At 36.1% G+C, this 27,709-nt stretch overlaps 1 protein-coding gene across 11 annotated transcripts in view; it reads left to right on the top strand.

The window, feature by feature from the left end:
- The window catches only part of STK39 (serine/threonine kinase 39), an 82,281-nt gene that overhangs the window by 42,057 nt on the left and 12,515 nt on the right, over positions 1 to 27,709 (top strand). For 6 of the 11 annotated variants that reach the window (XM_068195769.1, XM_068195766.1, XM_068195768.1 and 3 more), the window contains 5 exons: positions 2,928 to 3,050; positions 3,179 to 3,211; positions 5,158 to 5,225; positions 19,210 to 19,262; positions 21,117 to 21,185. In XM_068195769.1, the coding sequence (XP_068051870.1) occupies positions 2,928 to 3,050; positions 3,179 to 3,211; positions 5,158 to 5,225; positions 19,210 to 19,262; positions 21,117 to 21,185 (346 nt within the window). Of the gene's footprint in view, positions 1 to 2,927; positions 3,051 to 3,178; positions 3,212 to 5,157; positions 5,226 to 5,477; positions 5,562 to 11,326; positions 11,428 to 16,702; positions 16,976 to 19,209; positions 19,263 to 21,116; positions 21,186 to 21,737; positions 21,773 to 27,709 lie in introns of those variants that run through there. The other 5 variants (XM_068195772.1, XM_068195771.1, XM_068195770.1 and 2 more) reach the window with 5 other exon arrangements.

Genomic DNA, 27,709 nt, shown 5'->3' with positions numbered 1-27,709 from the left:
AATAAGCTTTTCCCAGGAACAACATATACAACAATACTACTACTGCTACTAATATAATGCTTAATATTCTGTGGTGGTCATGCTTTTTCACTCACTGATTTGTCCAACATTCTGGTTTAACTGGTGTTCATAATGTCTTTCTTCCACAGCTGTGGTAATATTGACAGTCGCTTATTAAGCTTTTCCTCCTAGAAACAGCTTTTGATTGTACATGACTGTGTTCTGAGCTGCTTTTGTGTTGGCTGTAGTTTAACTGCCAGTCATTCAAAGTAATTTTTTATTCTCTGTGTCTTCTGACTTATGTGAAATATGTTTTCTAATATGCTTTGTCTTGTAAAACTGAACTTTCGTTGTTTTCTTTATTAGCGAAAATTATGTTTCAGTTTAGTTCTTATTTGAAAGGATCATTTAGATTTTTAATCAGTAAAATCCAAATTAGAATTGAGCATGTTTTAATTTGTTTTCCGTTCCCTCTGAAATACTTCCTGAGAAATATACAATTCTAGCATAAGGAATTATCGATGTTGTGTATTTTGACTGAAGCTGATAGGGAAATTACATTTGTATGGCTACTGCATGCAATGTAAACCAACTTACTTCTTATTTTTGTCGATACACAAGAAGTTTGTTTGAGTTCCATGCTCTGTCGTTGATTTGCTTTGTGCCCTTGTATATCAATAGCTTCCTTTGTTTGCTGCTTTATTTCTCTCTGTAAAATGGAAGACCTGTAGCAGGGTATCAGGAGAAATATATAGAATATTCTCAATTGCCTTAATGCTGTCATTATTGGAGTGAAATGCAAGCATGTTGCCTGTGGTATCAGTCTGCTACTAGTATTTCAAATTATAGCCAGAACAGAAATTTAATATGTTATATAAATCATGTATATTTCCATCCAATATTTGATACTAGAGTGAGATGTTTATGATGAACAATGAGACAATTTATTTGCAGACATGGTGTGCCACTCGTGCTCTTTCCTTCACCTAGGTAGGGTACATGCCCTTCATATGTGACTGATTCTTTGTGGCTTTATCCAGAACTGAGTGATCAAAGCCAGGCCTGTTAGTCTAAAAATTGTGCAAATTAGTTCACCAAGCAAGTGTTAAGAACACACACCAATTAAAAAAATGTTCTAGACAACAACTTCATATTTTCGAAAGTTGAATAGGTTGGGTACTTTGCTCTAGATGAAATTAAATTTTCTTTCCTGTGAGCATGTGTGTTGGAGGGAATCAGTCTGATTGAAACAGCATACCAGTAAACTTGTTTTCCTGCTTTCAGAAACCTCTCAAGAAAATAATTTAACTTAACATGGTATTTTACTTTGTACTTGAGCCATTTGTTTATTTTTTATTAGAAGGCAGTCTATTTAAAAACTTGAAATGCACTCCTCTCTGCAAATGATGCAAGCATCATTAAGCCCCATTAAAATAATTCTGTTTAGAATAAGTCTTCAAAACAACTGAAAATGGAAGCAGAAGAAGAAGATACTGATTAGTGCACGATGCAGTGTTTAAATGTGTCTGCAAACCAATATATCCTATTGTGCTGGAAAAGCATGCTTTCAGTTGTGGATGATGTCCTCTGCTAGGTTTGTGTAGAGCCATTTGGAAGATGCCTGTGCTGTTAAACAAAAGCCTACCTCAGTCTCCTTGAAGGATAATAAATTACAAATTACATCCACAAACAGCAGGCAAAATGCCTGCTAGATTGCCTTGTGTCTGTGCTGATCCCTGATGATGTAGACAGTAAGAGCCCACTGATTGTGCCTGGGCTGATTGCAGCTGAGTAAAGAACTTCTGTGCTACTGCTTGCTTTGATGTCTGCCTGGTCCTCCCTCCCAAACACACATAAGCTGCTTCTACCAAGCTTAGAGGTAGCTAGGCTAAAATTGGTCCAATAGGAGCTTGGTATGGGAAACAGGGAAAATTGTGCAGAATTTGTCTATCAAGAGATGGAGTAGGGTATTCCCTCAGTGTCCTTCATAGGTTTCCCCTCTTCTCAGTTACAAATTAGAACAAAATATAGAGAAACTGAGTAGGACACTCTAATTCAGTTGTACAGGGAAGAAATGTAAGGGAGGAATATCATAAGGACTGAAGGAAATGCAGAACTGTGGTGAGATCTGAAATCTTCACCTTCTTCTCTGGTTTAGTCTTATATATGCAAAAGGGAAGGGGGAGGAGCAGGGGGGTGTTGGGAAAGTGAAGAGTGGAAAAGAGTCCAGACAGGCATTAAGATACCTGTTCGTGTATGGACAATGTGTTGGAAGAAGGCTCCTATCAGTCATGCTTTTGTGGTGTCAGGCCAGCCAGCTCCAAATTGTGCTTGGCCTAAACCCAGTACAGGAATAGCATAAGTGCCCAGCTCTCTATGAAAATCTGCTTTGGAAAAATTGTATTAATTCCTGAATCACAGTTTCCTTGGAGGCTCATGGTCTCAGACTTGAAGTGGTCTAAACTATTTTCATGTCATGCATCTTGCTGTTATGGTACCTGATGGGAGTTAAAAGCAGCTGGAATTTTTCCCATGCTGCATCTCTCTGCACGTTATGGTTTGCAGCAAACCATAGGGGTTTAGAGGAGGGCTAATACCAGTTTAGTCTTTCTGTTAAGTTTCATTGTGCTGAAAAACACTGTAATTTTTCTAGTCAGATTTTTATATTTAGTTTTTTTCCCTGTTTTGTGTTTTCCATCACTGCCACCAACCAACAGAATGTAGAACCAAGTTGATCACTGCTCATATGATGCAAGGCATTGAAACACCACTGGCTTAAGGGGGTCAGGTATTATTGGAGTATGCTAGTAGCTCCTGCAGCAAATTAATGAGAACACACAGAATAAAAATTGCAAATAATTGCTGATTAACCAGAACACCAATAAAGACTAAAGATGTCTGTGTAATAGTAAATAATATTTTGTTAGGTCAGACGAGTGCCAGGTTCCAGTGGTCACCTCCATAAAACAGAAGATGGGGACTGGGAATGGAGTGATGATGAAATGGATGAGAAGAGTGAGGAAGGCAAAGCTGCTATTTCTCAGGAAAAGGTATGTTGTGTTTGTGCCAAAACATTTATACTCTAAAAGACATTCTGTCTTTATGTTAATTGTTAGTATTTCTGGATCTTTGTTGCATAAAGCTGCATAGCTCATGTCTCACTGCATTTGTTTTCCAGTCACGAAGACTGAAAGAGGAGGAGAACACAGAGGTAAAAATGACTTTATCACTATTTTTTTCTTCTAAGCATTTGAGTAAAGGGATTTCTTTTTCATGTCTGCTGTTAAAAATGTGAATTAAGTGGGAGTATTGTTCTGCAGCCTTGTATGGCAAGTGCTTGTGAGGATAGACCTGTTATGCCATTGTGCCTGTAACAATGAACTTCAGCACACAGTGGATAAGATGGATAGGAATTTAAAAGTCACGTTACGTTTGTGCCCAGGAGAATTGATGAAGATAAGTAATTTGGCTGTTTTTAATGAATCTTTGTAACTCGATCACACTAATTGCTGTCTGTAAGGGTAATGATGGCTGCGTTGGAGTAGCCAGAACATCTCCAAATATATTTTTCTTCTTATTATCTATATCATGAAATGTAACTTATCATTAAAATATTTCCTTCCAAACATAGTAAAATAGTTCAGTACTGAGGCATATTAGATTAATTCGGAAGAATAAAATACTATATAGCATTTCATGGCCCTGTGCTAAGTGTGGGAAGCATTGCTGCTGTAATTAATTGTTTAATAGGATTATGGGTTGCAGACTAAATGGTCTTTAAAAATGTCTTTTCCTTGGGCGGGTGACCCTTGCCACTTCACCTGCAATTTTAGATTTTCTGATTTTCATTGGTGTCAGAGAAATCTTCTAAAAGCCTAGCAGCTTCCTGCCAGATTTAGTCCTGTTAGCTCCTGTGATGGCCCCAGTGTCTTCGCTGCAGACCTAGTTTACACAGCTCTTCAGCACCTCGGATACTTTATGTAAGCAGGGTACAAAAAAAGGACTTTCACCACACAGTCTTACTGTCTTAAATGTTGAGAGTTCTACTACTTGTGACCTGGTTTATACAGGTAACTCATAATAAAGAAAGTTGCTTAGTTTATGAAAGAGAAAAAAACCCTCTGATGGAAGTCTTCTGTCGATCTTTGTTTCCTGAAATTCTCTAGAAGATGACTTGGAAATAAGACTAGTATATCTTGTCACTGTTGGTGTGTGCCTCTTGGGTCTTTGGGATCCACATTCCTGTATACTGGCATAACATGTCTGTTGAAGATGTGGAAACAATAGTAGCTTATATGAATGTAAGGAATTTAATTGAAGCAGAAAAAAACCCACACTCATTTTAGTGATTGTGAAAAAGAATTTTCCAAAAATTCAATAATGTTTGCTGAAAACACATAGATAATGAAATACAGATCTTGTGTAACTTTTCAAAAAGTGGCTTTGATATGGAAAACTGTTAAAAAAAAGGTCAAATGATATTTGTGATGCAAGTCTTTATTTTGGGAGGGCTTCTGAACCCTTTGTAACTTCTGAGCAGGCTGTTCTGTGACTGGTGACAATATGCCAATTTGGGTATGAAATCATAGTAGGGTAGAAGAGCCTGGTGCATTCTGTATGTAGGATGCACTTTTGCTTGAGACTTCATACAGATTTTAGTTGATATCACAGTGTGAGGGAGGAGTGATAAGGTAAAGATAGCAGTATTCCTGGTTTTTCTCTGGGGAAGACATCCTCTGAGCTTGATACCTGCTTTGATATGCTGATAGTTCCTTGCATATGGGTAGATGTAAGACTTCTTTAACAACCAAAATTGTTACACAAAAATAATGTGAGTAGCAGTTTGGAATTCTTACTGTGTGCATATTATTCAATAGGTAATTGTTGCTTTGATGCAAGGGGGATTATAAGCTCCTACACTCAGTGCTTTAATGCAGGCCTTATTTATTTATTGTTTCTCTGTAATTAAAATATGGGAATTTTACTGGTATCAGCTATATTATAGGCTGTGTACTGAAAGTATTTAAAGGGTTTCTGACAGTTAGAGGATGTGTTAAATATTCTGTGATAACTTCAAACTGTTAGCATGGAAAGTTTTTTGTGATTTTTTTTCCTTTGGTATGCTTTACAAGACTTTTTGCTTTTTTTTTCTAATAGTCTCAGCCTGCTGTTAGTGAGGAATACAGTGAAGTTCCATGTGCGGTGAATCTTGTCTTAAGATTAAGGTAAAAGATCATTTTATTTATTTAGCTGTATTATCTTGATCTCCCTCATTACTTTCATAATATTAACATAAAATAAATGCTGAAGTGTATAATCTCCCAGTATGACCAGTATGAGCGGTGTTTCTGTGACTAATTTCTGTCTTTTAATTGCTTACTGACATAGTGTAAAATGAAAAGCAGAATATGAATGTGTCTTCAGGCTAAGTGTACCCTTCATTAAGTATTTTCTTTCTTTTTTTCCTTATAATGCAGAATCACAGTGAGAAGTTTTTAATGAGTTTCTTTCACACTTCAGCAGTCAGCCTCTGACAGAAATAAACCATAGCTGTATTACAAGTTGCCTACTCAAAATGTTTTTCACTGGCAAGTTTGATCAGCCACTGTGGAGAAGAGATGGGTATTTTAGAAAATGGATACAAATATGTTGTCTGACTTAAATTTTTACTTAGTTGAAATTAGTCAGATTACCTTTAATTAAAATTAGTTTATAACTAAGGTTTGAATTGCTTAATTATGCAGTCTAGTTCTTGGATAAAATTATTTCTTCATATGAAACTTTGATAGCTTTTTATGAGTATGATAGCTTTTTTATGTTTTTTTGTTAAAAAGCTTATTACCACTCACTTTAAAACTTGCTTACATCCAGTTTGTGTTGACAGGATATCTATGTGAGGTTGTAAATTCCTAATTATTGCTATGGAGAAAAGTTAAGTGTTACTGGTTTTTATGCTAACAAAAAAATGAGAAGTCAGAAATAATTAGAAAATTACAACCAGTATGTTAGAAACAAATAGCAGATTTATGCAAAACAAATAGCTTTAAAACAGTAACATCAAAAATTGTTAGTGTCCTGGTTCCACTGTTTGTAATCAGAAAAAACTCAATTACACAGAATGAGGGCCAACTTTCAAAATCTATTTTCTTCCCTTTTCTTTGACTACTTTTCTAATGGCAGCTGCAAAAAAAAAATGGCATGGCTGCCAAAGGTTGGGTACAAAAGAGAGGATTAATGAATTTTATTGTGGGGATAGGAAAGATTTAGAGATTATTTGGAGTCATTTTAGTTGTCCAATTTACATAACTGCCCAGTTATGCTATCAATATTCTTTTTCATCTCTTTGCTGGCAGGTAGATGAAACCATTTACAAACAGACCAATTTGACTGCTGTGTGGATGTACCAGTGAGGTGCTTTGGGTATCTATAAATTATCCTGAAACCCAGAGAGTGATTAGCTTCTTACACAGTTATTTGCAGTGTTGGCATATTCCGAAGGCAAACGTTTTAGACCTGCAAGTATATGGGAAACATCAGGGATTATGCTTTCAATTTTTTGCAGCTTTTAAGCCTGAAGTGAAGGAGGACTGATCCTGGGAGACTTGAGTTTCCAAGCTCTTACTTGCACAATGAACTTCTGTTCCTTCTAAGGATCCTCTTTAATTCATGGCTGGAAAAAAAATCCGTCTCCCAACCTTCCCTAAAAGCAAGTCTGTAGTAATGAGGTTAATTTCTTATATTTATGAACATACAGGTGGTTATTGGTAGAGGGGGAAGAAATAAGATTTTCTGTTTTAGGGATCAGAAAGTTTCCCTTAAACAGAAAAACAAATAGTCTTGAAGCAGATACACTCTCGAGCCTGGGAACACTGTTGGCAGCATTGAAAAAACCAAAAATCTGATTTGTAATTTTGCAGAGTTCCGTTAATTTAACTGTCCTGCTTTTGAGGGAAGAAAGCTCTGTGCTGCAAACCTTTGTCCCATGTGAGCTCTGGCTGTGTCTGGTTTCAGTGGTAGGAGGGGGACAGAGTTTTAAATCTTGGCACAGGCTTTGCTTCTGCTGGAAGCCTGAGCGTGTGAGTAGGGTCAGAGCTAGCACATGAGCAGAGTGTGTGTGTGTGTGTTTGGAGGGAGTGTAGGGGTGTGGGCTACACTAGGTAACACACCTTTGGCACTTTGTGAAGGGCTGATTTGACTGTGAGGCCTACAAGCTGCCTATATCTCTGTTCAGCAGCGTAGATTCAGAGACAGTATTTAGAATTTCTTTATATTTACTAATTTAAAGGCAGAAGTTATTTTGCTTATGGAGCATTCACTAAAGCTCAGGCAGCCACCAGCTGACTATAGATATTGTCTTTAGCAAGGTACCTTTGGTGGCACTTGAGTTGTGCTTCCTGTTCACTGTTGATCCTCTTCCCTGTTGAGACTTTGTCATGGAAGCTGATGCAAACATTTAGAGCTTTTTGAGCAGAAACAACTTAGTATGAGGCGCGAGAGTGTGGACCATAAGGTTTAAAGAGTAGTGCCTGGGGATTTGGGACAGGGCAAAGGGTAAGGAGATGGGCAGCCTTAAAAAGGAACAAGAGGTGCGCAAGAAGAAAGTGCTCCTCTGCTTTGTTCTTTTTTCCTCTTCTACAGTGAGGCTACACTATGACAGCCCATCACATTTTAGATGATATCTTGCATTTTTTTTCCTAGCAGTATGTTCCAGAACAAGGTTAATAGTACCCATAAAAATTAAAAATTTCTTTCATGAAGGAGGAATTCTGGCAGAAGAATCAATGCATTTAAGTAATTCTTTACCTGGCTGGTCAGGTTCCATTATTTTTTCCCAGTCACAGCAGGGTTGGACTCATTCAGTAATTCAGTGGGGTGTGCTAAATTAACACCATCCTCTGTTTACTGCAAATGCCGTGTTGTGGATCAGAAACACAACTCACAGTCTGAAATAATCTTTGAAGAATCCCATGGTACTCTTTATACAAGTGGTGGTATTTAACTCCTTTACTCAAGTTGAAAACCATCCCGACTAACTGATTTATCTGTCCTTACCTTGTATTTAATACCTTTCTGTTTTCATAGTTTTCTCTGTGTGACCTAAATTGTCAAAAAATTCTCTACTGTCATGGTTACTTCATTGGCTGGAGATAGCAATTTCCAATTTTTCTTCTATCTTTTGCAGTATTGTGTCTTGGAGTGCATTGCTCCAAAACAGAAATTATCAGCAGGCTGCTTTAGGTAATTCTGTGCAAAGCTCTTGAAAGGCTCTAGTATTAAATGCTTAATATGGGCCATTAGTGTTTTAAAGCTCAGATGTAGTTAGGAGACTGTGCTTGAATTTTGCAGTGAACTGAAAATACTGGTTCTCACTGGCTGGATCTGTTACCACAGTGTGTAACTCTGACCCAGCCTGAGCAATTGTCACTTTGAAATGCCGATGCTTCTGTATGCTCACCCTCAAGAGAAAGTGGTATTTGAGAGTAGGGAGGAATGAAATCTGTAATCCAAATTTTTTCCAGTAAGGCTGTGAACACCACGTGTCTCAGCAGCAGACCCAGGCAGGAACTCTGCAAAGAGAGGCCAAGGCAATTGTCTGTGATTTAGTCCTCCAAGAGGACTGTTCACAGCACCAGGGAAAGGAAGTGGGGAGGAATTACCACCCTGGATTTGAAATTTCCAATCTAACCACCAAGCTGTTGCAGTTACATATTTAGGAAGGTCACTGTTAGAGGGTTGGACTACTTGGATTAATAACAGAGATATTTCATGTTAAATTTGAAGACTTGTTAATGGTTAATAATTAAGAATTGCAAATTATCTGAAGCAATCTAAGATGGTTAAATTAGCTCCAATGACAGGAAGATAATTTATTGACAGTAATTTGGAATGTCCCAGGACCTAATTTAATACAGTTCCTGCACAATAGATGAATTAAGCCTATGGAAGAATAAAAGGGGCAAATGGAAATATTTTACTGGCAAATGGGATATTTCTGTTACTGCATATCTTATTTCAAATAAAGTGTAGAGAAAATGCTATGGCAGAATTGCCTGTAATGTCACTCTATTATTTACATGTAAATGTTTGTGTGTATATATACTAGAAAAGCATTTATTCTGCTAATGTAGCTGGAAACCGTGGCATTTGATGAGTTCTGAGAACTTTACCTCCTGGGGATCTGGGCAGACACAAGTCCAAGGAGCAGCTGGCAGCAGGTGCTGCAGCAGCACAGTTGTCAGGACTTGAGTCAAACGTGATTTCCTGTGTGTACCAGGACACGGGCAATGAGGTATCGCTCGCTAGTCTGAGCACGGGCTCAGGTGCTGATCTTCCTGCTTTTATGTTGGCCCGTTTACTTGACCTCTTTCTTACAAAATTAATTACATGTAAAGTCATAAGAAAAATGTACTTGGCTGGAGGTACCTAGTAGAGCTACTCCTGTGTTGGTTAATACCTAAGTTTGAAGCTTACATTTATAGGAATAAACCCCTAAGAACTATGAACAAGCAAATCCCAAAATCTCTTCTGGCTAGGGGCAGAATGAGTTTGATAATTGGTTTAGTACCATAAATCAAAGTTCTCAATTCTCATTCATTTAAAATATTTTTATAGGTTTGTTTTGGTGTGTTAAACAAAAACTTCCATCATTTCCATCTCTTTTGTAGGAAGTGGGGCTAATATATATCTTTTCACCCTCATTTTTGCTATTCAAGTGGCTTCTATTATCAAGTGTATTTAATGACAAAATTCACAAACACACTTCCAGCTGTGCAGTTGATTTACAACTGTAAAGTTACAGAACTTCTGTATAGTCTGGGAATTGATCCAGTTACATATATCATAAACAAAAACATTTGTATGATTCTTGAAATAAATGTACCTGTGATTACAGCATTTATTTTGCCACTTCTAGGGGGTTTGTTCTGGGAATCAGGGAGGTGTGGGGATGGGGTTACTGAACTGAATTTTATTTTCACAGCATGGAGATTTCATTTAAATACCCTGTATAACCATGATTAAATCATGACTGAAATCAGTAAGTAGCTGCTCCCTAAACATGGTAAATTATGTATTTCTTATTCACTACTTAAGGATGTTTTTATGCCTTGGTGTATTTTTATTGACAATAAATTAAAAATTGAAAAATTTTCTTTAATTATGACCTAGATAATCCTGTATGCAATTGCTATACCATCACTCAATTGTAGAGAAATAGTATTTTTTTTTATCAAAACAATGTAAAATTTATAATTAAAATTTATTGAGTCAAGGAATCAATATATTTTTTCTGCTTATTAAAATTAGGTTATCAAGAAGATTTGTATGTCTAAATATTTAGATGGAAAGGAATTAGGCTTTTAACCTGCAGAGCTGAGGTTGTAAATTATGCAGGCAGTTGCATTTGGGGATGTTGCTTATACTGAAAATTAAAAATCACTAGAACTTTTATGTTCCATTCTGTCTTTTTTTTTTTTTCGTACTATTTGCAAAAGAAAAAAAAGAGGAGAAATGAAAAATAACAATGAAACCTAAGTACCACCCCCAACCTTCTTTATGTTAAAGGAAGCAATTTAAAGCTGAAATCGATCTCAGTGTTAAAAATCATTCTATTTGTATTATTAATGGCATGTACATTACTTGTCAACTGTAATAAGGTTTGCATTTTGATAGCTTAAAATTCAATTCTAATTAGATATTTTTCTAATATTTTTAAAAGCATTTCTTTACATTTAAGAGTGAGAAATCACACTCTTCCATCTTCATCCATCTGCTCTAGAGATGCCTGTGAATGTGGTGGTGTAGCATATTGGGCAGGGCTGAAACCATTTGAAATAATTTTTTGTCTGTTCCCACTTAGTGGTGTGGTTCTCCCTCTTCCCTCTGGTAGGGATGTTGTGGGACTGTTTTGGGTCCCTGTAAAGCAGCCAGCTTTCAGTTGGTTGGTTTGTGACTTCCAGTACTTTTGAGGGGAAGGCAAAATGTTAAATGAACTCATTTATTTTGTTTTACCCCACGTGTCATTGCTCTACTGGGGCCAGTGAATGGCCACAAGAGGTGCACTGGGACACAGGTGTGACAAGAATTTAACATAGAAGCAGACTTTGCTGGTGAAGCTGATTTACTGTCAAGAGAAAGTTTGGCAGGATAAACAGATTAAACCTCTGAAGATTTTAAAACAAAGCTTAGACGTTTTTCCCATGCTTCCCACTGTTTTTGATAAGCTAGTCAGGATCCATGACTTTTAGATGGATGATCTACAGATTCTAATTGTTATGGTGGCCAGGTGTCTCTCTGGTTTAGCTAAAAGTCTCCTTTTGTTTGACAGTAATATACTGACAGGTGATCAGGACTGTAAAACTCTGAGCCAGTGGGATTAAAAGGATGCAGACTTTCAGGGAGTTTTTGATTCAACATGTTTAAAACTTTCTTTGATTTGGATAAAGTCAAAAGTTTCTCTGTGCCTTCCCCTCAAAGCCTGTTTTGTGCATTGAGGTTCTATTAAAAAACTCCATATACCTCTACAACTCATTGTAAGTCTTTTGTCTTGATTTCATAAATAAAATCACTTTTCTAGAGCTCTATTCTGAAACACCCCCAGCCTCCTGGCAATGATTGGCCTTTCAAGCTTTCTGATTTAAGGAACTGACATTTTGTTTCAAGCATTGTGGCTATTTTTCAATGCTGTACTTGAAGAATTTGTCACTGGAATAACAGGTTATAATCCCTCTTCTTGTGCACCAGGCATGCAGAAGCATACAAAGCAAGGCTTTGCTTGCTTAATCTCTAAGTTCCTCTGGTATTTCTTATCAGTCAGACAGATGGTGTATTACTTCAGTCATGCGGCTAATACAGGTTTGATTTCCTTAAAGTGTGCACTGATCAATAATATTTGGTATCAAGACATACAGAGATCTTTCAGAGATACACTCAGAGTGGATAAGTTAAATTACAGGCAAATCCAGAAAGGCAACTATAACCACAGTGCACTGTAATGTTTAACAAAGTGATCAAATTATGTTCATGTTGTCTTCTCTGTTATTGAAATGCTCTCTGAATACTTCCAGGTGATTGGTTATTTTAAACATTACTGATCTTTGTGTATTTAATTCCAGTTCTTTCTAGGAAAAAGTCTGTTTTAGATCACTTCTGGTTTCTACCAAGCATTAAGATTTTACCACATTAATAAATTCTAAGTATAATTATGTATGCCCTTCCTTGTATTTCAAGTACTTGTTAGAAACTAATGCTTTTCAGAAGTAAAATCTTTACCACTGCTCTTAAAAAAACTTCTGTGCTACTTCAGGGTAATTTCAAAGGAAAAAAAACTTACGATCAATATTGTAATCTCTGCTACAAAAAAACCTGATAGCTTTTTGCCAAAGTTATTCCCACTGCTGATGTATGAGAGCAGGTAGGAAGTGTGAATTTCAAAAAAGATGATGCAAGTGAATACTGCTTTTCACTGCCTGTGCAGTGAAATGAGTCACTGATAACTGAGGCACAAAATATTGTTTCAGAATTTGCTGCCTGACTTAGCTGGAAATTAACATAGCAAGTGAAAAAATTGAAGGGCTTTTAATGTTCTTCTGATTTAGCTTCTGGCATCAGCAACTGCAGAAAGAGAGAAGCAGCATATCTGGATATAGATACATTTAAAATGTCTCTACTTCTAACACTTCTTTGTCATAATATGTAGACTTGGGGCTGTAAACCAGTGGATTGAGAGAGAGGACTTAATGTATATATGTCACTTCTAAAATGTATCAGTTTTCTTGTGTTTCTTCTGTCACACATTTTCTAAGTTTCACTATCATATCCCATGCATTTCTACTAGATGGAAAGCACTCTAGTTTCTTCTGAGTCTTAAGCAATTTGGACCTATCAGCTGTGGATAGAAGTGCTGTAAAGACTCCTCCTGAGGGAGGAGCTATCAGCTGCCCTGGAGCCTTGGACAGTGTTCCTAGCTGATCTGATTGTGGCCATAACAATTCCCTTGGTGGCTGATTTTTTAATGTGCAGTTGCCTTTTCTGTATGGTAAGTGGCATAGAGACAGTAAATCTTTAACAGGTAACTGCTGCTCATTCCAACAGCTTAACAGCCAAATGACAATGTTTCATTTTGGCATTGGCTGTTTTCCACTCTTGACAGCATCATTTGGCTGTGCTTTGCTGTTAGTGTTGCTGCTACCTCTTGATGTGTACTGCTGAACAAGTGTTTGCATCATCTGAGGGATCTGTTCTTTACCCAAGATCATGTGATGATTAAATAGTAGTGGCATATTTTTGTGTATTAAACTGTTGAGTCCTATAACCTGATTGTGAAACATCATATACTAAATGTATTTCCTTCTTCCAGTAATATATATAGAGGGAGCTAAGTTGTAAACTCATGGAGTTTTTCCAGAACCACTGAAATAAATTGTATAGTTTTGATGAACTTCAAATAACTGTTTATTTTGGGACCACATTTTATTAATACAGAGAGATTGTAGTCCCGTTCTTCTTGGTGGGAATCTGGAAGCAGAAGAGAATTCAAACATCTCTTTTGCTCTTACCAAAAGTTAGCAGCAATGCCTTTTTGTTTAATTTAGAATTGACCTGAAGTAATTAAAAGTAAGTAGAGAAGAACCATCTCCACAGTGCTGAACAGACATGATCTGCTCTTGATAGTATGGTAATTTGTAATGGAGGAGCCTGGGTATTGATTAGTAAATGACAGCTGAGCATGAAAGTGTTAGAAATAAAGGGCTTTACATAAGCATGTGGTGAATCCTCAGGAAGCTAATGCTTCTTTACAAATGCTCTGTTCTCTTGTGTTTATATGATCTCACAGTAGCCTTCGAGTTCTGATTCACAAAATTACATTAATAATCATAAATTTGTGTTATTCCTGCTTTGGTTCATCTGTGTGCATAGTATCATGATTTCAGAAATCAAGAAAGCGGGGGCAGGAGCAGGAAAAAAGTAAACTGTGATTTCTGTTGAGGTAGGAGAGGATTCTTACTTGCTCTGCCCTAGATTAATAGCTAGATTGCACAGCTGAAGCATAAAAAAAATTGTAAGGCAGAGAACATAAATGTATAGAAGATTGAGAGCTGGCTAAACCTCGAATATGTGATGAATGAATATGTTTACTTGTTTATTCTAATATTTTATTCCCTCATCCTCTTTATAATATTGAAAGTAATGTGCCAGTTTGTATTTCACTGTTGTGTGTATATAGCTATGTTCTATAAATAAAGTTGAAATAAAGTTTTAATTAATCAAAACTGAGATAATAAACAGGTACTACAGATCATCTGTACAGGTATTTAATACATAAAATTCTGCTGTTAATAAAAAATACAACACCTGTGAAATAAGCTAACTGTGAAAACATGGCTACATAGGCTACATGGGGGAACTGTGTTTATCCCGGGCTTTCTGCCTTAGGCACATGAAAGAGGAAAATGGGAGACGCTTTATTGAGAGAAGGCATATGACCTTTTGTAATTTGAGTGACATTTGGTGAGGCCAAACATTTGTCTCTCTGGCAAGAAAAAAAAACAAGTAAAATATCTTTTAAACAAACCTACAAACCTCACTCTTCTGTGCTTCCCCTCCCCCTCAATTATATTTCTTGCATTGCATGCACTAAGATCTTGCCCCAGAGAAGTAGAATGGAAATTGGATGAGTACAGCTCTAGTATGTACAACCCGCCTATCACTCTGATTAGTCCACTTCATTTTGATGTGAACTGCTTTCTCTGCAGTCTAAATGAGCAAGTCATTTGAATTCTTCTGTGGTTTTAATTACAGCAACAACTGCAGTGAGGTAGTGCAAATGCCAAACTGCTTGCCCTTGCTTCTTAGGCTATACTGTCTTGTTTTTTCCATTCTAACTTTGCTTCCATGGTAGTTTCAATGCAGTTCAAATTTTATCTGTGGGTCTGAAATTTTGTACAAGTGAGATAATTTTTTCTTTTTTTTTTTGTGTGTGTGTGTGTGTGTGTTTTTTGTTAAAGTTGACACACTGACTTGGTCAGTCTCATTAGTCCCTGATGGTGGGAAAGTTTCTGTCCTGGTGGGAATAGGGCTTATTAGGAGTATGGGAAGGGGGAAAACTGACTGCCATGTGGCACCATTGTTATGGTCATTTTCATAATAAAGTCTTTACAGTTTTGGTTACAGATGAGCGTATTTCTGGTTCTAGGAAAGAATACATATTCTACTTTCTGCTGTTGTCTCTTCCACTCATGAGTCAGCTGTGGTGGTTACCATTCTGTCAGTACCTGCATTCTTGGACACTTAGCTCCTTACATCAGTCTTTGGAAACCACATGTGATGATTGAGTAGCTGAAGTCTGAAAATTAGGCAAGCAATGCAGAGACAGAATGTGGATGTTCTTACACACCTGCACACACACACTTCTTTTGGTTTTCTTTGTCTGATAATTTTTTTTCTTACACTGGGAAGGAAGAATATACAGTTATTTAGCTATGGTAGGATGCATCTCATCCAGGAATACAGACTCTCCCTGAGGGCTGTATGGAAGATGCTGAAGCTTGTGTGAAAGAGAAGCTGATGTTTTTGATAACTCTGCATAAAAAATGATGGATAAATTTGTGAGGGTAAAAAAGGTAGCAAAATTGAAAGAAAATCTACTGCTTGATATATAATCAAAGTATGCCAGCATGTTTTAGTCCTAAAGTTTAATTCCAAGACATCTCATTTTCTTGAATTGCACTTACATGACAGGCATTCTTTTTTTAAGGACAAAAATAATGACATTTAATGTCTCTAATTTACAATTGTATCATTACACAAATAATTTTCTATTTTAATTCAACAACACACATCTTTTGTCAATCATGTGGAACAGAGATAATTGACTGTAGCAGGAATCATGCTATCATTAGGTAATTATTTGAAGGCTTTGTCTTTAAATGCAAATGCCTGGAATCTCTCTTGTGTCTTATAATTTTGTCAGTAGAACCATGTCATTATGAATAACTGCATAATTTGTTTATTCACTAATCCTGATTTTGGTCAATATTAGCATTGTTTTGCAAATAACTTCCTTCAAAACAGAATATCTTTCTTTTATATCCTAATGACAGGATTACCAAAAGTTTGTAGGTGAGGGGCTAAGTGGATGGCCTTTGTGCTTTTTCTACTTCCTTGAGGAAGCATTAGTCCCTTAAAAATCAGATTTAGCAATCTTGGTGTGCACATCAGGCGGTTCTGATGAAAACAAAAAATCTATATTGCAGAGCATGCTTTCATGAAGTGGGAAGTTTTAGATTCTGAAATTACTTTGCTGGTAAGATGGCTGTCAAAATGTCTTAGCACGGCATGCTTTGGTGTAATCCTTATTTAAAACATTTGGAATTCTTCCTGTTGCAGGTGAGTGCATAATGGAAATCACCTTGAAGTGAATTGCACAAAGTACTTAAAATTTACTACTTTTAAAAAGAGGTGAGGGATGGGCCGGTTTTATCCATGATAATCAAGGTATATTAGTCTGTAATGGCACAGAGCTGGAAGCACATAAGAGGTATTATAAGACATGGTAAAAAGGTCTGAGTTGGCATTTTAAAACAGAAGTAACTTTTGCACAATGCATTTGAGAAAATAGGAACTATTAAGAAATGATGAACAAGATAAAATTATTAATCACAAAGATACTGAGTGCCTTTTTTCCAATCCTATTTCTATATAGCAGAAATCAAGTCTGTATGCTGCTGCATGATAAAAGCGTAATGGATGTAAGTAAAAAAAAGGAACAAATGAAACGCTGCTTGGAAACTCTGCCTACAAATAAATCAACAAATCCAAACAGTTGTCACCAAGGGAACCAGCAAACTAATTTGCAGTTACAGTGACATTAACTAGAACCAGAGAAGTGTCTAAAGGCTGGAAAAGAGCATGAGGAGCTTTTAGGGGAGAACTCAAGTGCATCTGGTATTTGGTGGATTATATATTTGGATACATAATTTATGGAAATCAATAGATGTCTGGCAGGTAATGGAACAATAAGCAAAAGCACTTACAGGCTTCTAGCAAATTAATCTTGCCAAACTTTCATTGTTTAGCTTTCCTGAATTGTTGTATACCATTATAAAGAAAGCAGCAGTGTCCTAAGTTCAAAATAGTTCAGAGTGTAACAATTCTCAATAGCAAAGTTGGATTGCTGAATACATATCAACCTTCAATGAATTTTCACCTTGACTAAAATTCACTGATTTGACTCCTTAATTTTTTATTTGGGATATTTTGGAATTTGGAGACAAAGTAATGTACACCCCATGTGCATTCTGCTGGAGGAAAGAATGTATCAGGAGCAGCTCGTCTTTCACACAGCTGTGAAAAGCTGGTAATTTTCATAAGAGTTCATAATTACCTGGTGCCTTTTTATATCATAGGTGTTCTGCTTATGGGAGGTCTGTGGAAAGATATAATTGGAGAACCTAATGTATTAGGTTTCTTGGTCATAGAATCAGAATGGTTTGGCTTGGAAGGGACCTCAAAGGTCATCTAGGTCCTACCTCCTGGTTTACCTCTACAAAGGTGTGAAAGTCTTTATTCACTTGATTTGTTTCTTCCATAGTGTGTATAGGAAATGAGTATGTGAGTTACATCACATATTCAGTCAGAACATTTCTTACTTAAGAATAATGCTAAATTTCTGTGCATTTTCCTTTTTTTTGGAAAGCAGTTTTTGTCAAAAGGGAACTTGGAGATACGTCTTAAGTTGATGTTTTTTATATTTGTTGTTGCTGTTGTTTGTTTTAACAAAAAGCCATCCACGTTTTTCTAGGAGAGAGAGAAAGGGGAAAAATTGAGGTTCCTATTAATTCTCTGTTGAATAAAGATAGACAGTGCAATATGCCATATAGTGGCAGCAGACTTCTATGGGAAAAGTAAATGAGCCATGTAAATCTGTACCTGGCTAGCTTCATTATCTGCAGCTTTGTACCAGTGATCTTAAACTGCTATAGTTCTTTATTTAGAGTAGAATTTTGGGAACCTGAAACTCCTTCAGCTTTGAAGCATTTAGTAGATTCAGTAAATGAGTACTTTTCATTTTAAGCATTGCATGTGGCATACTCATTTTTCAGGGTTTGCTATCTTGCTGTTGTGTATGTTGCCAATCATTCTGGGCTTTGTGTTTCTGCTTGTTGCTGGTTTTGGCTCTCTAGTATTCTTAGAAGTATTTAGCAAGCAATAATGGATGTAAGTCACAGCTGAATATGCCTGCCTATTGGATTTAATTTTCCCACAGCAAGACTTCATGGCCTGGTATGCTGAAATAGGAGCTTGCATACAGTTTCCTTGCTGAGGAGAAGAGTAATGAACTGCAAAGCACATTCTGTTGCTATTAGCATTTCAAGTGGATTGAGCTATTCATTAGAAAAAGAGCGGGCTACAGCAATTAGGTTCCTCCCTGTGCTCAGTTGACTTGTCATTTCCAAAAATGAGATGGACGTCTGTTTTGCAGAGGCTAATGTTTTGTTGATGGAAGGAATTATTAACTAAACCTGAAGTTGTAAACATGCATGGAATGGAGGTTTGTGGCACAGTACAATGCTGTAAAGGAATTCTTTAACATTGCTATTAACTCCCTGAAGACTGTGTCACACACTGAACTGGTTAAAACACTCATTGTGGCAAGCAGGAAGACAAGAAACCTTGGGATTTAACATTTTACTGCTCATTTTATATGTAGGTGGAACCTCACTGCTGAGACAAAGATGGGCAGTGAAAGAATTTACCCTTTTATAAACACTGTGCATCATCACTTGTCTCTTAAACATCTTTGAAAAATGTGACCTTAAATGGGGAGCTTTAAGTCCAAGTGAATCTTCTGTTGACCATGGAGCAGAAGGTATCTGACTCAAACTGTGTTGAACTATTAGAATCAATATGGCAGAATGTCTTTTGAAGATGAAAAGGAAAATATTTATCAGAGGACTTTATTTTATCCTTTATGTTACTGAATGCATTTTCAACATAGGCATATTTTTCTGATAGTTTTCACAAAATACTGCCATGAAAATGCAATGGAGTCTTTCCAGTCTGGGTGCTTTGGGAGAGCAGTATTTTCAGGGAAACACGTGCTGCAAAAATATGGTTGTCAATGCCAGAGGTATTCTTTGGGCGTATGAAGTGAGTAGTTGTTGTTCTATTCTTCGTTACATTTTAATGTATGCACTGACTGTTTTTCAGGAACTCCAGGAAAGAACTTAATGACATACGGTTTGAGTTTACTCCCGGCAGAGGTAAGGCTCCTGCAACTGAATTATTCTCTTACTGCTTAAAAAGGCATTTCAGAAATGGATTACTGCTCATGCTTAATGCAGACTGCCTCTCTGGAATGTTTCCTACTGTGTAAAACTTTATATTGAACCTTAGTGGAGTAACAATTGCAAATGTATGTAAATTCTAGTGGTAAGGTTGCATAATATATATATTAGAAAACTTTATTCACAGTATACTTTTATCAATTTCATGTCTTATTTAAATGATCTATATGGTGTATAAGATCTTGCCTAGCGATATTTCCGTTTTTACATTTGGGAAACATCGTAGGAAATAGAATATAGTAGCCATTAAAGTGTGTGTGGTGATGGTAGAAATATTTAAGTTTCTTTCCCTTTTATAATAAAAGATGGTCTATTAACGAGTATGAAGTGCACACCATTTTTCAAATGCTGTCTTCAGCTGAAAGTTTAGCTGTATCTCTAGCTTTGGTATTATCACCAGAAAGAAATTCTGGTATTGAAACTTCAAACTCTGCTGCATAGTTATAGAACTGTAGGCTTCCCAGTGCTAAGAGCTGTTAGAACTTGTACAGTTGCCTTTGTTGGAAAAAAATTTAGTATTACTGGGATAAAATGCACAGAAGTCTAATATTTTGAGTAAGAAGGTATCATCCTTGTTAAGCTGCAACCCTTTGAATTATGAACCTATTTTATATTCCTTAGAAGTCAGTATTCACTTTATTTAGAGTAGCCTTCAAAGTGCTTTACTTAAAATTAAATCCAGATTGGAAGAGGTGTCTCTTTCACAGTAAGTCATAGAATGTTTCATGTGCGGTAGTTCTGTGCATAGATTTATTCTTTATTGTGTACCTGCTTTTCTCATTGATTTTGGCAATGAGTGAAATCAAAAGAGGCCTGTTACTTAATTGGGCACAGAAGATCTCAGTTTGCCAAAAGAATTACTTGGTAAGCAGTAACTTAAGCCATTTGAGAATTCCTACTTGGTCAAAAATAAGAGGATAGACCAGGACTGTTCCTACAGTCAGTCACTGAGACAGCCAGAAGGCAGCTGTGCTTCTCATCTCCAGAAACTGCAGCTGGCTCAGCTACCTTGCTTTTCACCTGTGTGTGTTTCTTGAGGAAATGATAAAACTTTGTGTAAATGCCTCAAAGCATGAGCTCGTTTAGGGTGTTTGGTGCTGGGGCCAGATTACAGTTGAGATTTAGCTGGAATTTGGGCTTGTTCCTGCTGTTCCTGCCTACTTGCATCTAAGCCTTCTAAGGTCTTTATCCAGGGTAAGTACTAGTCACAGGGACTTAGGAATTGACCCACTCAGGTACAGCAGTTAATAGAAAATCCATCCAAAGCTTTGCATTTCCTGAGTCAATAATTACAAGCTATTTAAAGCCTAGATCTCAAAATAATGACTGTTCATGTAAGCAGTTTATGCCACTTGCAACAAATGAGAAAGCCTACTCAGCCATGTCGCTGTCTAGATATGCAGAACAATGGAGGACATAAAGAAAACAGTGAAAACCACACTAAAGCCTTGTTTATTTTTTTGGTTGTGAAGATACTGAACTTGTAAAATGTGTACGAGGATGTAGTTAGATAAGAGAGAAGTGCTGGTGGCCAGGAGAGGTCTGTAGGGGGTTTGTAATGAATCAAGTCATTACTTTGTGATTTGCTGTGCAGAAGCTGATAAGATAATTATCTTTTTTTCCTACTAATTAAAGATAATTTTGAATTCAATCCTGCCTCCATGGGTGTTTTGTAACTAAAATATATTTTTTGTTAAATTGCATTGGATGACTGATACTTTTTGTTGTTTTTGTGGACTCTTACACTTATTCCTTTCACCTTTTGGACAGACACAGCAGATGGTGTTTCTCAGGAGCTGTTCTCTGCAGGCCTGGTTGATGGCCATGATGTAGTTATAGGTAAATTACATTTTTGTTTGCAATTATGCTCGTGTGACAAGTTTGTGTTAAATGGATGTGAAAAATGTTTTCTCTGATGCTGGTTTTCAGTAAATCTTTTTTGTCCTAATTTTGCTTTCATGTATGCATAGTTCAATCAACAAGGCAATTTTGATAGCAGTCCATGAATTGCTTTTGGAAGTCAGATCTCTTCAGTGGTTTGACAGGGGTGATATAATATAGTTCTCCTGAAGGATTATTGACAATTCTGTGATCGAGCATTTTTGTGATAATTTAATTTTCTTGTGTAACAATAAAATGATTTGTCAGTAGGATATTGCAGAGTGTGCTTTGGCAACTCTGAAGTTAGTAAATCTTCTGTTTGGGTTCATAGAAGGAGGAGCAAGACAGTGTTCAGGACCTATGGAAATTGCATCTAGTAGTGCTATTTCTGTGGTAAAAAAAAAAAAAAAGGTAATCAGAATTGTTTTCTGGTGGCTGAAAGATGCTTCTTTATTTTTCTATTCCAGGCTTAGTAATGTTTTAATTTTTTTTCTTTTACTTGAAATTCAGTGCTTCATAAAGATGACTAATTAGGAAGTGCTTATTTCTCTGCATCTTCTTCCTTTCTTTTGGATGCTCAAGACCAGCAGATGTATAGTCACCAAAATCAGAGGGGGATAGTATGTGCTAAATGAGGGAGAAGTGAATTGAGGAATACAACCAAGTCAATTTTTGTGTTGTGGTCAAAAAAATTCTTATCAGTAGGTTGAGATTTCCTTACCAAACTCCTCAGTGGTATGGAGAATGTTTTACAGCTCCAGAATTTCATTACTTGCCTGGAAGATTATCTAAAATACATTCTCACTGCATTTGTAGTTAAACTCCTTCTGAGAGAAGCCAGTACTTTTTGCTTTTCAATGATCAGAATACAGATTAATTCTAGCTGATCTGAGAACTAAAATTCTTATCTGATTTTTTACCTTTATTTCTAAAGAAAAAGTATTTTAAGGAGGCTTGCAGATGATACAAGCTATAGGCACTCTTAAAGTCACTTCTACTGCATGGTTATTTTAAGGGTTCAGGAAGAGGAGTTGCTTGGCTTTGGTTTGTTGTCATTTAAATATCCAGTATGAAAAATGTCATTACCATGCTGCTGATAATCTTTCTGGCAGAATTTTCATTTAGAAAAAAAGACATTTTTTTCTGCATAACAAAAGGATTGCTATTTGACTGCCCGGGCAGTCAGGTGGCATTCTGAGTCACAGCTGGTGATGCTGCAGTGCAAGTCCTGCTGGGACCCAGTGAGAAATCTTTTCCCTTCTCCATTTTCCCTTTGCTGCAAAATTCTCTTTCAGTGCAAAGTGCCAGTACTTCTGTGAAAATGGCAGCACGAATGGGATTTGTTATCATCTTGCAAGGGGCATGATGGGGGAAAGGCAAATGAAAATAAATGTCCCTCACGTGATAAATTCCCATCCCACAGTGATAGTATTTTGGTCCTTGAAGAAGTACAAATATTTAAACAAGATTTTCACTAGCTGGTTTCATTAGAGACACTGTCTAGTTAGTGATAAAATTTTGTTTCTTTGCTTAGGCCTGTTTTGAATTGCATCAGACTTTGATTTTTAGGATTATGATGGTTGCTTCTGTACTTCCCATGTTTTGTCTTTTATTGTGGTACCAAAATATCTAAAAAAATGAAATTTCTTGTATGTAATGAAATGAACCAACTTACATTTAATTTCAATATTTTATTTTTAGTTTATATTAATCTTTATTTAGTTTATATGGTGGGTTTTTTATGATGTAACTTACCTCAAGCTCCACAGACACAAATTCTTGAGTGAATTTGTGTTATAATATTGTGTCTTCTTCACCTGTGAAGTTTTCAAATATGTTTGGACATTGTTACCTTTCTAGAAAATTACTTCAGATTTCATATTTTACAGAAAGAAGATTTCTGCAAAATGTGATTTTGCTTTTAATTAAGTAAAAAGTTAAATTTGCACTTCGTTAGAATATTTCACTGTAACAGTGCAATCTTAAGAAATATTTCAGTTTAAAGCCAGAGGCCATATAAGAGAGCAGATGGTGCTTAAAATGTAAATCTGCTTACAAAACTAATTTTCTGTGTAAAAATTATGTTAGCACCTTGTTCACTCAAAAGGTTTAAAATCTTCCTGTATAGGAAGAAGGGAATAGTATAGAAGAGATTGGTTAACCGTCTTCACCAGAAGAACTGATTCCATTAGTTTCTAGATTGAAAGCAGGTGATAAATTACCTTTCATTTTTTAGCTGAAGCAGGCGGAAATTCAGCCTCTGTTACCTGAATGAAAACAAGGTTCTGAGATAGTCTCATGAAAGTTGTTCTGGTAGATTCTTTGTATGGATGTTAAAAGATGTAGAGACTTGGACAAAAGAGGAAGGTGAAAATACCTGTTTTTATGTTGAACTCAACAATTGGTTGGCATAATGGCTGATCTTCTGAAAGGACATTTAAATAAGAGTCAGCAAATGCTGTTGTGCAAGTATGGCCATGGCATGTGTGAGCTGAAGTTGTTAGTGTGTAGAATTTTAAAGATGACACCTAAAATTCTATAGAATTTACTTCTAAACATCAACAAGCTTCACCTCTTGAGTCTTGCTGGATTTGCTTCACTTAACACAGGCTTCCCAGGAAAATTTCCTTTCTGATGTACATGAAGTTCAGCCTGTTCTGCAGAAAAGAACAAATCCCAGCTTGCATACTTGGTTTTGCCTCTGATAGGCTGGTTTCTTTTCCTTTAGCATTGTTTCACAGAAGCTTCCTAGATCATGGGAATCAGCACAGAGTTTTGTTTAAAAGCAGACTAGAGTTTGTGTTTGCAGAGGGGAATGAGTCTTGGAGCCAGTAGTATCTTGCTGATGAGGTGTTTTTATGCAGTACTGAAATATCTATGTTAAATCAGATCTGGAATATTTTCAAAATTCCTTTTGAGATAATGTGTCTCTGTATGCAGTACATGTATTTTAAGTGGTAAATGTTCATCAGGTAATACATTATATTTTTGATACCATAAGGAAAACTCAAATCATATCAACAGTTGATTGATATGATCAACAGTCGATTCTGTTGAAAATCACATAGTTGCAGTCCTACTCCACTGGTATATACAATGTGCATATAATTACAATGAAGCCTTAGACTACAGTTAATTTTCTGGAGTCCTTGCTTAAATTTCAGAACCTGAAGGTGTATTTACAATTACTAAATTGCAGTATATACATAACCACCACCCCCTTCCCTTCCTGAATACTGCTTAAATAAAAGCCTTGATGTCCATGCCATCAAGAAATGGTAAGTTGCCCTCTGCTGTATTAATGTACCTTTTAAAAGATGTTTTTGTCAAAAAAGTATCTCTGAATATGTTGAGCATCATGAAAGATACACCTTCATTTTTAAATACATGTGACATAACCTACTGCTGAAACTCTCTGATGTTGGAGATAGCCACTTAGTAACCAGAGGAAAAGCTTTTAGTCAGTTAAAAATAAAGTCAGTCTTCCTGCTGAAAGACCTAATGTGTTTAGAAGAACCAGCTGAAAACCCAACAGATTGTATTTTGTAATGAGGTCATATTTTGAAAGTAGCAAGCTTTTTTCATTAATATCTTGAATATTTTCTTAGAAGTGTGAATGCAATAGATGCCATAGTAGTTTGATACAATTACTTTGGTAAGTAAACAGAACTTAAATTGGCATCTAGATTTACAAGGAAAGCCCAGCATGGCTGCAGATAGGATAATGAGTTCAGAGAACATGAATCTGACCAAATCCAGAATAACATTATTTCAAGGGTTGTTAAACAATAAGTAATATATATGACATAGTGTAGCAATAATATATAGTTACCAATTACTCACAGTAGTAAAGCATTTGAAATTGAGCAGCTGACTGTCTTACAGTATGATGTCTGCTGATGCTGACGGTACTTTCATACTAAAATGGAATGATGAAAAAGCACCAGCCCAGTTTGTTAGTACAGTTAGCTTATGGTGGCACTGATAATCCACATTCCTAGAAAAGCCATGGACTGACACAGTAAATATCCTTTTGCTTTCCTAGGTTTTGCTCTCCATTTGCTCATACCTAGTTTTACTTTGTCTTTTTAGATTAGTCATCTTTGAAACTGAATGAAGTGATGACTTTTGTTCAACTAATTCTAACTCATCTTACTGCAGTTAGGAAATGGGATAGAGCTGCACAAGTGGAAGACATACTGCATATATTTTTGTGCTCAAAGAGCAGTATGGGTGGAAAACTGGAATAGCATTTGAAAGCATCTTAGGTTTGTCTTTAATATCAGTGATATTTTGACGTGCACAGATTTTTGTAGTATTTAGGAAATATTTTAGAAGTTTTGTTTGTTTTACTTGTGGTTCAAACTGAGTGAAATAACTGAATTTTTAGTTAAATGTATCACAGTTTTATTTATTCCAAAGCTCCTTGTACCCATAAACTTTCTAATGAGAAAATGCCTTTATAGATTCTTAGCAATTAATTTCAACTAAATTAGATAGACTAAATACTTTGTGTTTACTTTTAATATATTATCCAGAAAGAAAACATATAGATTTAATGAAAACCTGACTGTATTTTAAGGCATTTTATAGAAACCTATGTGCCTTCAATATGTGTACATAACTCAGTATCTCTTCAGCAAGATATGCAAATGCATTACAAGTGGAAGACTATCTCTAAAATCCCCGGGGGCTTTAACAAGGACTTAAATATTTCAACACATCTGGCTCATTTAGAGCTAATGCACTGAAGGGTGACTCATAATGATGAGTTCTGGAAGCTTGAGGTGCACCTGCAGATAATGAATTTTTGTGTCTAATTGTACCTAAGTTATTTTAGACTTTCTATGTAGGATGTAAAAGGTGCACTGGAGGAAGTGTATTCTGTGAAGCTGCCAGGTTTCATGGAAGTTCCCACCGTGTTGAATTTTCAGTGTGGTGAAAATGTAAAGGTTCAAGGTGAAAAAAAAACTTGTATTAGGTGAATAATCACTGTTGCTGTGGTTTATGGCAGAACTATAAATATGTGGCAGAAGAAATTCTCCAAGTGTGCAAATTATTCTTCACACATACAGATGCGTGTTCATGTGTCATGAACAGTGAATGTACCTGTCTTGCAGCCATGATAAAGTAACTAATATTTTTTAGTTATTTTAAAGAAAAAAATGTAGAATTGGTAACTGCCTTCAAAGAAAGTTCCCTTTTCAACTTGCAGTCCACTGGTTCCTACTTAAGTGCAAATGAGGAATAAATCCTTGTGGTTATTAGTGGGATTAGTTTGAGTTTTGCCTGATACAGTAAGTGATAAACTCTCTGCCCCTCATAGATCTGAATCAAAGTTTCAAGGACTTTCCTTTCTATTTAAGAAGAAGACAAAGCAAAACAAAAAAAAAAAAAAAATTGTGAATTTGAATCAGAAATTGCAAAAGCATCAGTGTATGTAATGTTCCTGTTTTCAATAGTAATTTACTCGCTGTTCTTTATTTCCTTGGCATTCACTTCTCTGCCAGGGGCTAGTATGTCAAAATAAGGATTTATTAAGGTTCTTCAAACTAGATATATTCTACTTCAGAACCTAACTCAAGCACATCAGGGAGTCTTTTCTAAATATATTCTTCTTGTTTCAAGTTTCAGATACAAGGTATTGAAGTAGCCTGGCTGCTCTTTCATCTTCTTAATAGTTTTGTCAGAACATTATCTATAATTCATAGCTGAACTTAGGACAGGAGGACTTGTGAAGACCTGATAGGAAAAGGAGATTGCAAAGTAATAATATGCATAGGAGAATATGACCTGCCTTGTTTCCTAGACCTATATTTCAGATCTAATCCAGTGTGATGAAGATACTTGTTAAAGCTGTCTTCACTATCTTGATGATTATCAAACTGTTGTCAAAACCAGTGTCTGAAAACTAGCACTTGATTTCTACATTCAGTCACAGGGAAATGATTTTTTCAACCTAGTACTCTTATTTTTTTGTGTAGAGAATTTAAGAGAACAATTTACTGTTATATCTCAGGCTTGTTAAAAAGTCCCACTAGCAGTGCTGGGCAGCAGATCTAAATTTTTATTATAAATGTTCATTTGAGAATAGACTAGGTTTAAAATGCTCAGGATCCTCAAAATGAAGGGGAAGTGATGAAATATGTATATACTCATCCCTCACCTTCCTAAGTAATCTACTCTATTAGGCACATGAAGAATCAAGATCTGAAATACATAAGTATTTAATTATCCAAATATATTCCATTTATCCTTTTATACAGGAAAGTAGAATATCCTTTTATTTTGTTTACTTATCCTTTTAGTTTGTTTTAAACATGCAGTGGTTACCCTAAGCATTTTTCACATCCTCTGGGGGAAGAAAAATCAATTTGAAATATCAACCTCCTTTTTTTTTATAAGTTTCTGGGAAAAGGTACAATTTTCCAGTTGTACAATTAATATTTTAATTTATCCATAAAACCAATTGTCACAGTTAC

This window comes from Anomalospiza imberbis, chromosome 7, assembly GCF_031753505.1.
Source record: "Anomalospiza imberbis isolate Cuckoo-Finch-1a 21T00152 chromosome 7, ASM3175350v1, whole genome shotgun sequence".
NCBI classification, from domain to species: Eukaryota; Metazoa; Chordata; class Aves; order Passeriformes; family Viduidae; genus Anomalospiza; species Anomalospiza imberbis.
This window is presented reverse-complemented; position numbering and strand designations above follow the sequence as displayed.